Genomic DNA, 15,158 nt, shown 5'->3' with positions numbered 1-15,158 from the left:
AGGGTCGTAACAGGTTTCCTACTTAATTATATGATACTTACAGAATTAGCGTTCCTTGTGCTCTGAAAAAAGAAAGCTACTTCCCCTACCTAATCAAATATCATCATCTCTGACCGACGTGTAGGGGTGCGAGTGTCAACTGGTGACGAGAACTGCTGTTGAGGTCCCAACTCAGCAACTTAGTCCGTGCTAGAGGAACTATGGCCCTTTGTATCCTCCTTTGGTCGGATTGCAGAAGATAGGGTGCTTTGGCCCGAAGACAAATCAAAGTACCAGGGTACCAAAATGATGATCTGTCTGAATGAGAAATATCCTAGGGACAAAAAAAGGTGGAATACACGAGTAATAACACTGAGGGAGGGATGACCAATTAAGAGAATGATTTAAGGTTTTGCTCACACCACAAATTCTCTCGTGTCAACTACATTTACAAAACCATGTTCTTAAATGCAAATCCTGCTCTGAAACTCTCCCTGGACAGATGTAATAGGACCCATTATCACCACACCAGAAATAAATATCTCTTTGATATCCCCAGAGTCAAACTTAATCTGTGTAAACACTCTATGCAAATAAAGGGACCCAGTCTATGGAACTCACTCCCTATTGAATTGAAAAGCTGTCCAACTTTTGCGTCATTCAAAAACAATACTAAAAAGTACCTAATTTCATCTTCATAGTTTTTTACCTTTTGCTTTAAAATCAAAATCAAATCAAATGTTTATTTAGGTAAGGTACATACATACAACAGATTTTACAAAGAGTGATGAATTTATAGATAGGGCTAGTACATACAATGCCTAAAGCCACTATTACGCAAAGCGTTTCGGGCATGAAAAACTTAAATGACTAAAGCTTAATACTAATTGAGCATAAGGAATAAAATGTGTTGAGAACAAATAAAAAGAGATAAGAAGGGATAAGAAGGGGGGAACATGGCTGAAAAAGCAGCACAAATACAATTCGGTCGACAAACAGCGTTGTTTAAAAAAACAGACATTGGTTGACAATAGAGGGGTAAGGTAGGTTACAGGGAATTTATTAGGTATAGCTTCGTTTTTATCTTAAACTGGTTTAGAGAGGTACAGTCTTTAACATGGTTGGGAAGGTCATTCCACATTCTGGGTCCCTTGATTTGAAGAGCATTTCTAGTTTGATTAAGTCGTACTCTTGGAATATCAAAACTGTATTTATTTCTGGTGTGGTGCTCATGGGTTCTGTTACAACCTTCTATGAAGCTTTTGAGGTCAGGAAAGTTGCACTGTATCTATTGCTACCCATTCTCCCAATCTTTATGTACCCAATCCGAACATCTTTACCATTGTGATCATTGCTGTCTTCTTATATGTGCTGTCAATCTGCTGTACGGTGTCTATTAATCTTGTTTAAATTACCAATCAAGCTGCCAATGTAATCAATCAGAGCTTTAATATACCAATGTGCTTTAATATACTTACTAATCTCTCTCATCTCATTTTTTTCTTGCAGTGTATCTGTTACCATTTTATTAATTCTGCTAGAATTTACCTACTTAAAATTATCTGTTAGATTAAGGACCTGTCCGAAACGCTGCGCGTACTAGTGGCTTTACAAGAATGTAAATACTATACTATGTATTCTCACAAACCCAATGTACCTTCTTGTATATAAATAAATAAATAAATAAATAAAGTAAGGTTAAGTTAGGTAGGTTTCCAAAATCCATTGGCGAATCGTCTTGATGTCATTGCTGTCATTGTCAATCAATCTTTTTTTTTTTTTTTTTTTTTTTTGAGATATATACAAGAGTTGTTACATTCTTGTACAGCCACTAGTACGCGTAGCGTTTCGGGCAAGTCCTTAATCCTATGGTCCCTGGAATACGATCCCCTGCCGCGAAGAATCGTTTTTTCATCCAAGTACACATTTTACTGTTGCGTTAAACAGAGGCTACAGTTAAGGAATTGCGCCCAGTAAATCTTCCCCGGCCAGGATACGAACCCTTGACATAGCGCTCGCGGAACGCCAGGCGAGTGTCTTACCACTACACCACGGAAAATCTTATATTGTTTCTGCTGTATTGTGCCTACCAATTTGTTGTCAACTACCATTTTAAGCTGTCATTGCAATCAATCTTAGCTACCTATGTGCCTTAATATACTGTACCTACAATTTTCTCTCCTCTTTTTTTTTTTTTTTTTTTTTCATTTCATGTAATCTGTTATCTTTTTTTTGTCTATAAATTTTGCAAGTATTTACCTCCTTAAAATTTTCTTAGATTAAGGACCTGCCCGAAACGCTGCGCGTGCTAGTGGCTTTACAAGACTGTAATTACCATATTTGTATCCTCACATTCCTTATGTACATTCTTGTATATGCATAAATAAATAAATAAATAAATAAATAAATAAATAAATAAATGATTGATGAAAATTGTAACTTGGATCTTGTATCTGTCACTTGTATCCGGTCGAACTACTGACCCTTCCGCCCCAAACAGGATGCACCCCACAACAGTTGCCTAATTCGCCGGTACCTTTTCACAATTACCTATTCAGGTGATTACTGATTAATCAGCAATGAATAAGTATTCAGGTGATCACTATTACCTATCCAGGTGAAGAGGAGCATCAGGTGATAGGAATCGTGCCCAACCCTTTCTGTCCCAGTCGGGATTCGAACCAGAAATTCCCAATTACGAGTCGAAGAATGAACTCAACTGTGCCACCGATAAGTTATCGCAAAACTCCAGAATAATTTCCACCATTCAATTTCATAGCCGTAAAGAGATATGGCTTACGTAGGACGTTTAAATATATAAATGTATAGATAGATATGTATATATGTGAATTCGGTGAGAGAGAGAGTGGGAGGGAAGGAGTGAGTACTAGTAGTGTTCAGGACCTGAGGGACGGTAGGGGTTTGTTCCGGAGAAACGCCTCATTATCCTCACTACCCCAGCTGCCTGGATGAGGCCCTCACCACCTGTATATACCGGTATATACTTCAGGAACCGCCTGCAGGAGGGCCCATAACACCTTCAGATTACTGCCGGCCAGTAAATACGTCAGGAGCCGCCTGAGGCAGACCTACACAACACCTATCCCATCCCAGACTCGTCGTCGACCCGCAAATTAACAATCTATATTACCTGGTGATTGCCGTCAGGTGTTGTGTGATATATACAGCAGGAGCCGCCTGTGGGAGGCCCAGTACACCTGCTGACTGCCGTCAGGAGACGAGGCTAGAGAGGCAGGCTCATAACATCTGACTGCCGTCAGGAGACGAGGCTAGAGAGGCAAGCTCATAACATCTGACTGCCGTCAGGAGCTGCCTGGGGGAGGCCACAGCTCCTGCCCTCAGATGTGGCTCATAATAAACGGTAAGACTGTATTCCTACACTTTTCCTGGCTGTATTAGACTTTTAGGTTAGACTGGCTTGACAATTTCTCAATTGACAGTTAGACTGGCTGATAATGCAAGTATTATGTGGACGTGTTAGACTTTTTTGTGTTTGGGGGTGGGGGGGTGGAAGTCATTTGGACATTTACCTGAATTTACCTGTGGGAGCCACTTTATCTAGTGGCCTCGATGTAGACAGGAAGCTTGCAGCTTGTCAAAGGTTCCCCCACCCCATAATTTTTATTGAGCTGTTTTTTGTTCTCCATTCGGTAGTGTTTTGGTATTTACAGCCTCGGCAAACACCGTGCCCTCTCCCCATCTAAAGATTAAACAACCCGATTGTATAGACCTATTAAATGTGACCACAGGCAAAAATGCTCGAGGGACTGGCGTCTGGGCTGCAAAGGGCTGGTGCCTTGTGTCCAAGTCGTACGTCAACGGGGCTAAAATCGTAATAAATTCTGGTGGGCCTCACATGAGTGCAATGGCCTAATGTCCACCCACCATCAAGGTGAAGCCAGACGTCCATCTCTTTTTCCGCTAACCAAGCTTTTTCTGAACTTCTTAAGTTAGGCTACGTTGGGTTATATCTTGAATTGGTTCGGTACAGTTTGGTCTTGTTAGGTGAGGCCAAGGTTACTTGTAATGGCTGCTTATTGTGATAACTGCCAATTTGCTGCAATAAAAATGGGTGTAATTTAGGAAAGAGTTACCAGTATATTGTAAAACGAACAGCACTTTATACAGTACTGGCGTCTTGAAAGTGATCTGAATGTGAGCGTACTGTGTGTTGGATATAAGTGTGATTCTTTGGATACTAATCTATGGGACCCTGTACTTCATGGATACAATAAAGCTTATTTTGCTGCCCTACTTGTACAAAGTTACTGCATATGAATTTATAATAGCAGCTGTATCCTGTATCCAAGTTTCTACTTCACCTCATTAACTAACTTTACCTTAGTCGTGACACTGCAAATGCTTCACATTTTATTCCTCTTCGCAGCTTTTAACTATATAATTTTGCATGCTTATTTCGTGCTGCATCTTGTATTCATAAGTAAGGTTAGGCAGAAATCTAGCTATCTGCCCAAAATGCTATGCGTGTTAGTGGCTTTACAAGAATGTAAAAACATCAATGCTATGTACTCTCATAAACCCATTGTACCTTCTTGTACTGTATATAAATAAATAAATAAATAAATACTGTAGCTGGATCTCTTCCTATCTTGTACTTCCTAAGCAGGGCTTTCATTGCACAAACTATGTTCCTTCCTTGATTTAATTAATTCTTAACTAATGCACAGATTCATTTGCCAGTTATGAAAAATGGTGGTACTGAAACTGACCAAATTTTGTATATACTGTATTTTTTTCATTCCTTTTTTTTTACATTCATTCCTTCTCCACCACCAATATTTTACATTTGTCCACTAACTTTTTGTAGTCCTTCACAAATACTAACAAAGCTTAGTACTGTATATCCATCCCGTCCTCTTAAAAATGTCGATTTTCACTCGTATGCGTGCTATGGCCAAAAATGGATGTAGTAACTTTAAATGAAATTGGCTCACGAAAGTGATGATGTACTGTCCCGTTTTCTGTTTGAGTCCTCTGGCTTACTTGGTTAGGTTAGGAGAGGAAACTTTCAATTAACGTTTTTCATGACTTTAAACCTTAGGAGAATTTCCTGCCCTCCAAATCTACCAGAGGACCCTTAACTTACTGTTTTGGAAAAAAAATTAATTTTAAATTTTTTTCATTTTCAAATTACGTTCATTTTTGGCCATACTGGCAAATGGCCAAATTCAGATGTAATTTGTAAGAGGACAGGTTGTATACATTGCATAATATCGTACAATATTATGTATATCATATAGCATACAAAGTCATATCGTATATCTCTTATCATATCGTATATAAATACTGGGCTAAATAAAGTCCACCTTTGGCTAACTGCCAACAAACTCACCCTTAACATTGACAAAACTTTCTATATTCTGTTTGGCAATAAATCCTCTAATCAAATAAATCTCAAAATAAACAATACCCAAATTTGTAACAAATTAGATGGAAAATTCCTTGGCGTTCTCATTGATCACAAGCTGAATTTCCAGGGACACATTCTAAATATATCAAAAAAAGTTTCAAAAACTGTTGGCATTCTTTCTAAGATCAGATATTATGTACCCACCCTGCCCTGGTTACTCTCTATTACTCCCTCATCTATCCATATCTCAACTATGGTATTTGTGCTTGGGGTTCTACTACCCAAAATCATTTACGTCCTCTAATTACTCAACACAAAGCTGCTATTAGGACAATATCCAACTCCAGCCCCATACATCACTCGGTACCCCTACTCAAATCTCTGAATATGTTAGATATTAAGTCACTGCACATTCTCTCTTGTGTATTATACATATATAAAACGCTGAACTGTAATGCCAATCCTGACCTCAAAAGCTTCATTGAAGGTTGTAACAGAACCCATGAGCACCACACCAGAAATAAATACAGTTTTGATATTCCAAGAGTACGACTTAATCAAACTAGAAATGCTCTACAAATCAAGGGACCCAGAATGTGGAATGATCTTCCCAACCATGTTAAAGACTGTACCTCTCTCAACCAGTTTAAGAAAAAAACTAAACACTACCTAATAAATTCCCTGTAACCTACCTTACCCCTCTATTGTCAACCCATATCTGTTATTTTTTTTTTTTTAATCAACACTGTTTGTCAACCTATTGTATTAGTGCTGCTTTTTCAGTCATGTTTCCCCTTTTTTTTTATCTTTATTTGTATTTGTTCTCAACACATTTTATTCTTTATGCTCAAATAGTATTAAGTTCTAGATATTAATGTTTTTCCTGCCCGAAACGCATTGCATAATAGTGGCTTTAGGCATTGTATGTACTAGCTCTATATATATATAGATCCATTAATGTAACATCACTTGTATGTATGTACCTTTCCTGAATAAACATATTTATTTTATTTATTTATTTATATAAATATCAAAGTATATCATACGATATACTTAGCAAATATATTCATGGCAATTTTAAATTTTGATCATGGCTAAGCCTTTGACACTATACTCCATGAAGACCCATTACATTGGGAGGGGGAAGGCTCTTCAATTGAACAAGGGCCCAATTGAAGGATGGGAAGCAGAGTTGGGCATCAATGGGGTGAAGTCAAGAGTGTAGGAAAGTCGCTGTGATTCATGTGTCAGCCTGCGAGCAGCCGCATTCGATAGCCTGGTTGACCAGTCCAGCAACCAGGCCTGGTCAGAGACCGGGCCACAGGGACGTCGAGCCCCAAAATCATTGCAGGATAACCTGCTCCTGTTAGAGCCCCATTAGGTAATGTTGTTCAGCTCTGGTCTTCATACTTTAGAATGGACATGAATTCACTTGAACATGTATAGAGAAGGATGATAAGGACAATCCCAGGAATTAGAAACCTCTGTTCAAAGATTAAAAACCTCTGTTCAAACATTAAAAACCTCTGTTCAAAGATTAAAAGCCTCTGTTCAAAGATTAAAAGCCTCTGTTCAAAGATTAAAAACCTCTGTTCAAAGATTAAAAACCTCTGTTCAAAGATTAAAAACCTCTGTTCAAAGATTAAAAACCTCTGTTCAAAGATTAAAAACCTCTGTTCAAAGATTAAAAACCTCTGTTCAAAGATTAGAAACCTCTGTTCAAAGATTAAATACCTCTGTTCAAAGATTAAAAACCTCTATTCAAAGATTAAAAACCTCCGATAAAAAATTAAATCCTCCGTTCAAAGGTTAAAAACGTCCGTTCAAAGGTTAAAATCCTCTGTTCAAAGATTAGAAACCTCTGTTCAAAGATTAAAAACCTCTATTCAAAGATTAAAAACCTCCGATCAAAAATTAAATTCTCCGTTCAAAGGTTAAAAACGTCCGTTCAAAGGTTAAAATCCTCTGTTCAAAGATTAGAAACCTCTGTTCAAAGATTAAAAACCTCCATTCAAAGATTAAAAACCTCCATTCAAAGATTAAAAACCTCCATTCAAATATTAAAAATCTCTGTTCAAAGATTAAAAAAACTTCTCTTCAAAAATAAAGAATACGTTCAAAGATTAAAAAAAACTGTTCAAAGATTAAAAACCTCCGTTCAAAGATTGAAAAACCTCCGTTCAAAGATTAAAAACCTCCGTTCAAAGATTAAATAACCTCCGTTCAAAGATTAAAAAAACCTCCGTTCAAAGATTAAAAACCTCCGTTCAAATATTAAAAATCTCCATTCAAAGATTAAAAAACCTCCATTCAAAGATTAAAAACCTCCGTTCAAATATTAAAAATCTCTGTTCAAAGATTAAAAAACCTCCGTTCAAAGATTAAATAACCTCCGTTCAAAGATTAAAAACACCTCCGTTCAAAGACTAAAAACCTCCGTTCAAATATTAAAAATCTCTGTTCAAAGATTAAAAAACCTCCATTCAAAGATTAAAAAACCTCCATTCAAAGATTAAAAACCTCCGTTCAAAGATTAAAAACCTCCGTTCAAAGATTAAAAACCCCTGTTCAAAGATTAAAAACCCCTGTTCAAAGATTAAAAAACCTCCATTCAAAGATTAAAAACCTCTGTTCAAAGATTAAAAACCTCCGTTCAAAGATTAAAAACCTCCGTTCAAAGATTAAAAAACCCCGTTCAAAGATTAAAAAACCTCCATTCAAAGATTAAAAACCTCCATTCAAAGATTAAAAAATCTCCATTCAAAGATTAAAAACCTCCTTTCAAAGATTAAAAACCTCTGTTCAAAGAATAACCTCTTAGGCTACAGTCATCGTCATGTGTTGATACACTAGGCAATGCAGATATCGTCATTATCAATTAAAGATTATTGTCTCGATGCAAAGAAGGATATAATAGGTCTATGTGGATGTAATGAGAGTTTACCTCGACCCTTGGAAGAAATCCTGCTACGATTTCATGGTTATGAATGTGGTTATCGTCAGGAATGTTACTAGGGTTGTGCGGTCACAGTTATATGACAATTTAAACAATTATTATTAGGTTTTTTTTTATTAGTATGATGTAAATATGGATAAAATAGATGGATATGAAAGGCTCAAACTGTGTGGGTATTGCTTGAGCCAATAGGTCTTCTGCTGTTTGCTTTTATTTATATGTTGAAGGTAGCAGTGTATGAACACACACTATAAAGTGAACTAGAATGCATTTGGGTTTATAACTCTGAACGTCAGCAATAAATGCACAATCATCGTCCAATTATATTTGACGCTGGGAGGCCTTACTTCGAATATGCCATCCAATTCTGGTCACTGCTTTGCAGTGGACATCAATTTTCCTTAAATAAATCCTATTTTTTTTTATTATTATTATTTATACAGTATATACAAGGTGGTGGTGCATTGGGTTTGCGAGAGTACATAACATTGTTGTTTATACATTCTTGCAAAGCCACTAACACACAGTTTTGAACAGGTTCTTAATCTAACAGATAATTATTAATAGGTAAATTGTAGCAAAATTCATGTTTTCGGTAGTAACATAGGGTAACCAGACTGATCACTAGTATTTGGGACTTGGCATATGAAGGGAGGTTAGGGAATCTCAGACTGCATTTCTTAAGAGTGGTTCTGGGTGAGGAGAGACATGATTGAGGCCTTCAAGATGATGAATATCAACAGGGATAATATGAGTAAGGTCTTGATGCAATCATATCGGAACAGACCCTGTAACCTGACTATAAGCCTGGAGAAATTGAGATTCCATAAGGATATGTGGAAGTATTGTTTGGCTACAGGGTAATGGACACGTGGGATAGGTTACTGCCCTACATCATATAGATATAAATGGTTTAACTAGCTTTAAAAATAGGCTTGATAGATACATGGAGAAAAGAGGTTTTATCTAGACAGGCAACATCTAAAATGGACCAAAAGGCTCATTGCAGTGACTTCTGCTTCTTATATTCTATCTTACATTTTCTTGAGATTCATCCATTTGTAGAATTGAATTGTAAGACACATGGGTGATTTAAACAAGGTCTTGAAATTGTTAAACCAGGTTAGAAATTGTAATAATGGTCTTAAATGAGATAAAACTGTCAACTTATAAAAGGTTAAGATAAATATTGCTTTGGCAAAAAGTTAGTAGCCAAATGAAACCAATTATTGGCTCAGATGGTTAAGGCTAACAATTTAATAAGACAAAGAATAGGATAGATGTATGAAAGTGGTTGGAATTAAATATGACTTGACTTGTATTGGTATCAGGGTTACTGTGGTGTTCCATACCACTACTGTTTTGAGATACTCAGGCATACACTGGTTGGCTGGATGGCTAACTGCCTGGCCTGCTAGTAAACTGTGGCTAACTGGCTGACTGGCCTGCTAGTAAACTGTGGCTAACTGGCTGCCTGGCATGCTAGTAAACTGGGTGGCTAACTGGCTGCCTGGCCTGTTAGTAAACTGGGTAGCTAACTGGCTGCCTGGCCTGCTAGTAAACTGGTGGCTAACTGGCTGCCTGGCCTGCTAGTAAACTGGGTGGCTAACTGGCTGCCTGGTCTGCTAGTAAACTGGTGGCTAACTGGCTGCCTGGCCTGCTAGTAAACTGGGTGGCTAACTGGCTGCCTGGTCTGCTAGTAAACTGTGGCTAACTGGCTGCCTGGTCTGCTAGTAAACTGGTGGCTAACTGGCTGCCTGGTCTGCTAGTAAACTGGGTGGCTAACTGGCTGCCTGGCCTGCTAGTAAACTGTGGCTAACTGGCTGACTGGCCTGCTAGTAAACTGTGGCTAACTGGCTGCCTGGCCTGCTAGTAAACTGGGTGGCTAACTGGCTGCCTGGCCTGTTAGTAAACTGGGTAGCTAACTGGCTGCCTGGCCTGCTAGTAAACTGGTGGCTAACTGGCTGCCTGGCCTGCTAGTAAACTGGGTCGCTAACTGGCTGCCTGGTCTGCTAGTAAACTGGTGGCTAACTGGCTGCCTGGCCTGCTAGTAAACTGGGTGGCTAACTGGCTGCCTGGCCTGCTAGTAAACTGGGTGGCTAACTGGCTGCCTGGTCTGCTAGTAAACTGGTGGCTAACTGGCTGCCTGGCCTGCTAGTAAACTGACTGGCTAACTGGCTGCCTGGCCTGCTAGTAAACTGACTGGCTAACTGGCTGCCTGGCTTGCTAGTAAACTGGGTGGCTAACTGGCTGCCTGGTCTGCTAGTAAACTGGTGGCTAACTGGCTGCCTGGCCTGCTAGTAAACTGGTGGCTAACTGGCTGCCTGGCCTGCTAGTAAACTGACTGGCTAACTGGCTGCCTGGCTTGCTAGTAAACTGGGTGGCTAACTGGCTGCCTGGCCTGCTAGTAAACTGGGTGGCTAACTGGCTGCCTGGCCTGCTAGTAAACTGACTGGCTAACTGGCTGCCTGGCCTGCTAGTAAACTGACTGGCTAACTGGCTGCCTGGCCTGCTAGTAAACTGACTGGCTAACTGGCTGCCTGGCCTGCTAGCAAACTGGCTGGCTAACTGGCTGCCTAGCCTGCTAGTAAACTGGCTGCCTGGCCTGCTAGTAAACTGTGGCTAACTGGCTGCCTGGCCTGCTAGTAAACTGGGTGGCTAACTGGCTGCCTGGCTTGCTAGTAAACTGAGTGGCTAACTGGCTGCCTGGCCTGCTAGTAAACTGGGTGGCTAACTGGCTGCCTGGCCTGCTAGTAAACTGGGTGGCTAACTGGCTGCCTGGCCTGCTAGTAAACTGGTGGCTAACTGGCTGCCTGGCCTGCTAGTAAACTGGTGGCTAACTGGCTGCCTGGCCTGCTAGTAAACTGGTGGCTAACTGGCTGCCTGGCCTGCTAGTAAACTGGTGGCTAACTGGCTGCCTGGCCTGCTAGTAAACTGGGTGGCTAACTGGCTTGCTTGCTAGGAAACTGGCTGGCTTACTGGCTAATTGACTGGAAGCTTGCTGACTGAATGGCTGACTGGCTGGATGATTGCCAGGTAAATTAACTGACTAGCTGACTGCCTAATAATGGCTGACTATTATTACTCTTTATGCATCTGACCACCATTGCTCAATATGTACCTGAGCACCATTGCTTAATATGCACGTGATCATCACTACTAGTTATATGCACAGTATATGCACAGTCTGACCGCCATTACTTATTACCCACCTGACCAACATTGCTCAATACGCACCAGACCATCATTGCTCAATATGCACGGTCTGACCAGTATTACTAATTACTCACCTGACTATCATTGTTCAGTATGTGCCTGACCATTGCTCAATACACACCTGACCACCATTGCTCAATACACACCTGACCACCATTGCTCAATACACACCTGACCACCATTGCTCAATACACACCTGACCACCATTGCTCAATACATGCCTGTCCACCATTGCTCAATACACACCTGACCACCATTGCTCAATACATGCCTGTCCACCATTGCTCAATACATGCCTGTCCACCATTGCTCAGTGCACACCTGTCCACCATTGCTTAATGCATACCTGTCCACCATTGCTCAATGCATACCTGTCCACCATTGCTTAATGCATACCTGTCTACCATTGCTTAATGCATACCTGTCCTTTCTCTGGAAGATCCTGTGTAACGAATTTAGGAAGTTTCTATGATAGAGCCACAGAGATTTTACAGGAAAGAGGTGGTTGGGTCGACAGCATTTATTTGAACCTAAAAAAGCTGTCAACAGTGTCCCACTTAAGAGGTTGTTCTGGAAACTGGAACATACTGGAGGAGTGACAGGGAGGCTTCTAACATGGATCCAAATTTTTCCGACAGAAAAATGAGGGCAGTAATCTGAGGCAATGTATTGGACTGGAGAAATGTCATGAGTAGAGTCCCACAGGATTCAGTTCTTGTACTAGTAATGTTCATTGTGTACATAAACAACCTACCAGATGGAATGCAGAATAATATGAACATGTTTGCTGATGATGGTAAGCTACTAGGAAAGATAAGAAACTTAGACGATGGCAAATAAAATTTAATGTGAATAAATGCCATGTAATAATAATAATAATAATAATAATAATAATATTTATTTAGGTAAAGGTACATACATAAAGAGATTTTACAAAGTTTGTTGGCTTTATAGATAGAGCTAGTACATACAATGCCTAAAGCCACTATTACGCAAAGCGTTTCGGGCAGGAAAAAACACTAATGACTAAAGCTTAAAACTAATGGGTAAAAAGAACAAAATGTGTTGAGTACAAATAAAAATAGAGGTAAAAGAGGGGGGAACATTGTTGAAAAAGCAGCACAAATACAATTACAAATTATTACAGAAAATTACATTCAAACAGCGTTGATTTGAAAAACAAGAAAAAAAAACAAAAAACATACATGGATGTTATGGATGTTATGGAATGTGGAATAGGAAAAAATAGACCACACACACAACTTACAGGTTATGTGAAAGATTTTTAAATTCCGATATCTAGGGTCTTTGTAAATAGGAAACTGACACCTGAGGACCACATAAAGAACATTGCGCGAGGAGCTCATGCTACGCTCTCCAATTTCAGAATTGCTTTTAAATGCATAGATGGTGAAATACCTACAAAATATTGATGGCGAAATAAGCAAGAAACAAGAAATAAGCAAGAAACAAATACACGTTTGTGAGGAGAGAGGCAAAAAGAAATTTTGAAAAAGGGATTGCGAACAAATATAAAACAGAACCAAGTCTATTCTATAAATTCATAAACAACAAATTGCAGGTAAAAGATAATATTCAAAGGTTGAAAATGGGAAATAGATTCACGGAAAATTAAAAGGAAATGAGTGAAACATTTAACGAAAAGTTCCAAAGTGTGTTTGTACAAAAGGAAATCTTCAGGGAACCAGACACAATAAGAATTCCAGAGAACAACGTAGAGCACATAGAGGTGTCGAGAGACGAAGTGGGGGAAAAAGTTCTAGGAGCTAAGTAAGAGCAAAGCAGTTGGTCCAGATGGAGTTTCACCATGGGTTCTGAGAGTGTGTGCACCTGAGCTCAGCATTCAACTTCAACTGATTTTTCAGGCATCCCGGTGTAAAGGAGTTGTAGCTGATATGTAGATAAAGGAAACATGAAGACATGGAGACCAGCCTGCAAGATTGGATTTCGTCTTCACACACACCGAAATGGACAATGAAAACATTGAGCATAAAATGCCTGTGGGGGGCAAGTGACCATTGTGTATTAGTTTTTAATTATGTACTGTAGTTGTAATGAAAGCTGTGACAAGAGGAAGGGAAGAGGGGAGTGGGAACTTAGCATTCTATAAAAGCAAGTACCAGAAGGTAAGAAAATTTTTAGTGAATATCGTGCAAAATGGAACTAAAAGACGAAACAACCCAAGGCATGATGAGCTTCACAACTAGCCAATGCAAAAAAGCTGAAAGGGATAAAGAAGTCAAGAGAAAATATTTCTCGGTTTAATAGATAATTCTTAGTAAGATAATAGATGAGAACGTAAGCTAATTCTTATCCATGTTTGAGCTGATGAACTAGACAATCTCCAGAAATGGTCCGAGAAATGGGTACTAGACGTTAATCTTGACAAATGCTAGGTTATGAGGATAGGAGTGGAAGCAAGCACACCTCAGATACAGTACATGATATTCCAGATTTTATCCAGCTAGATTTTGAATTGCAGTAGTGTTTTAATATTTACAGCTTTAGTAGGTAGGCAGTTCGATGGGTTTATAATCCTATTAGTGAAAAGGCATTTGCTTTTTTATCCACAACAGTAGTGTAGTGATGTTAGCTCTCTGGCCTTCAGTCATTTATGTAGCCGACCATTTTGTCTCATTACACGATTGAATTGTGTTGCAGATACTGAGGAGTGAGGTGGCCAAGCATAAGCAGGATGCCATCCTCACAAGTTTTTGCTGCCAACAACTGTGGCAGAGTGTTTAGCCTTTCGACTGATCAGTCGTGGTGGCGTGAACTACCCTACCTTGGGGTGGAGTTCAAGAGAGTGTCTGCACATGAGACAGTGTTATGGGCACTAGGGGGAGACCATCAGGTGTACGTGTTTGTATATGGATCCTCTGTGCCCATACGAGTGTGTGAGGAATCCTATGAGAACCAGGTACAGTAAATATTTTTTTTGTAGTTCCAAACTGAGTTTCAATTATGCAAACAGTGAGTGACAATGTGGCTGAAGATATGATGACCAAACCACACATCAAAAGATGGAGAAACAATGACATTTCGGTTCGTCCTGGATCATTATTAAGTCGTATGATCACATGAACCGAAACGTTATCACTTCTCCATCTTCCGAGTTGTGGTTTGGTCATCATGTCTTCAACCACGTTATTGTGACTGTCTGCTTCTGACGTGTAGTTTGGTCATCATGTCTTCAACCACGTTATTGTGACTGTCTGCTTCTGACGTGTAGTTTGGTCATCATGAGTTTCAATTAGTTGATAAACTGCACATTAAGTTATCCTAACACACTCTTTGAGTGTGTTATCTTATCTCTTATCCTAACACTCTTTGAGAAAAGCCATTGTGAGAGGTAAGGAGAGGAGAGGATTGGAGGGAAAGAGAAAGAAGGAAAGGGAGGGTGGGTGGATATGGAGGGGACAGAGGGAGGAAAGGGAAGGGACGGGTAGAAAGGAACCAATACTTAGTGTGTTATAGGGATATTGTATTTTCAGAGCAGTTACTGTATATTAAGTTAGCCTTCTATTTATGCTTTATATTTTATTATGACAACCATCTGTATTAAAATTTAAACAATTACCGGTAATTTTTTTA

At 39.4% G+C, this 15,158-nt stretch overlaps 1 protein-coding gene across 2 annotated transcripts in view; it reads left to right on the top strand.

Annotated features, from left to right (window-relative positions):
* The first annotated feature begins 2,861 nt into the window (after positions 1–2,861).
* Positions 2,862–15,158, top strand: part of LOC123770452 (tectonin beta-propeller repeat-containing protein) — a 72,130-nt gene continuing 59,833 nt past the window's right edge. The window contains exons 1-2 of one of the 2 annotated variants that reach the window (XM_045762299.2): positions 2,862–3,361; positions 14,226–14,484. In XM_045762299.2, coding sequence (XP_045618255.2) covers positions 14,260–14,484 — 225 coding nt within the window. In that variant the 5' untranslated portion in view covers positions 2,862–3,361; positions 14,226–14,259. The remainder of the gene's footprint in view (positions 3,362–14,225; positions 14,485–15,158) is intronic. The other variant, XM_045762298.2, reaches the window with a different exon arrangement.

Source organism: Procambarus clarkii, chromosome 46, assembly GCF_040958095.1.
Source record: "Procambarus clarkii isolate CNS0578487 chromosome 46, FALCON_Pclarkii_2.0, whole genome shotgun sequence".
Taxonomy (NCBI): domain Eukaryota; kingdom Metazoa; phylum Arthropoda; class Malacostraca; order Decapoda; family Cambaridae; genus Procambarus; species Procambarus clarkii.
This window is presented reverse-complemented; position numbering and strand designations above follow the sequence as displayed.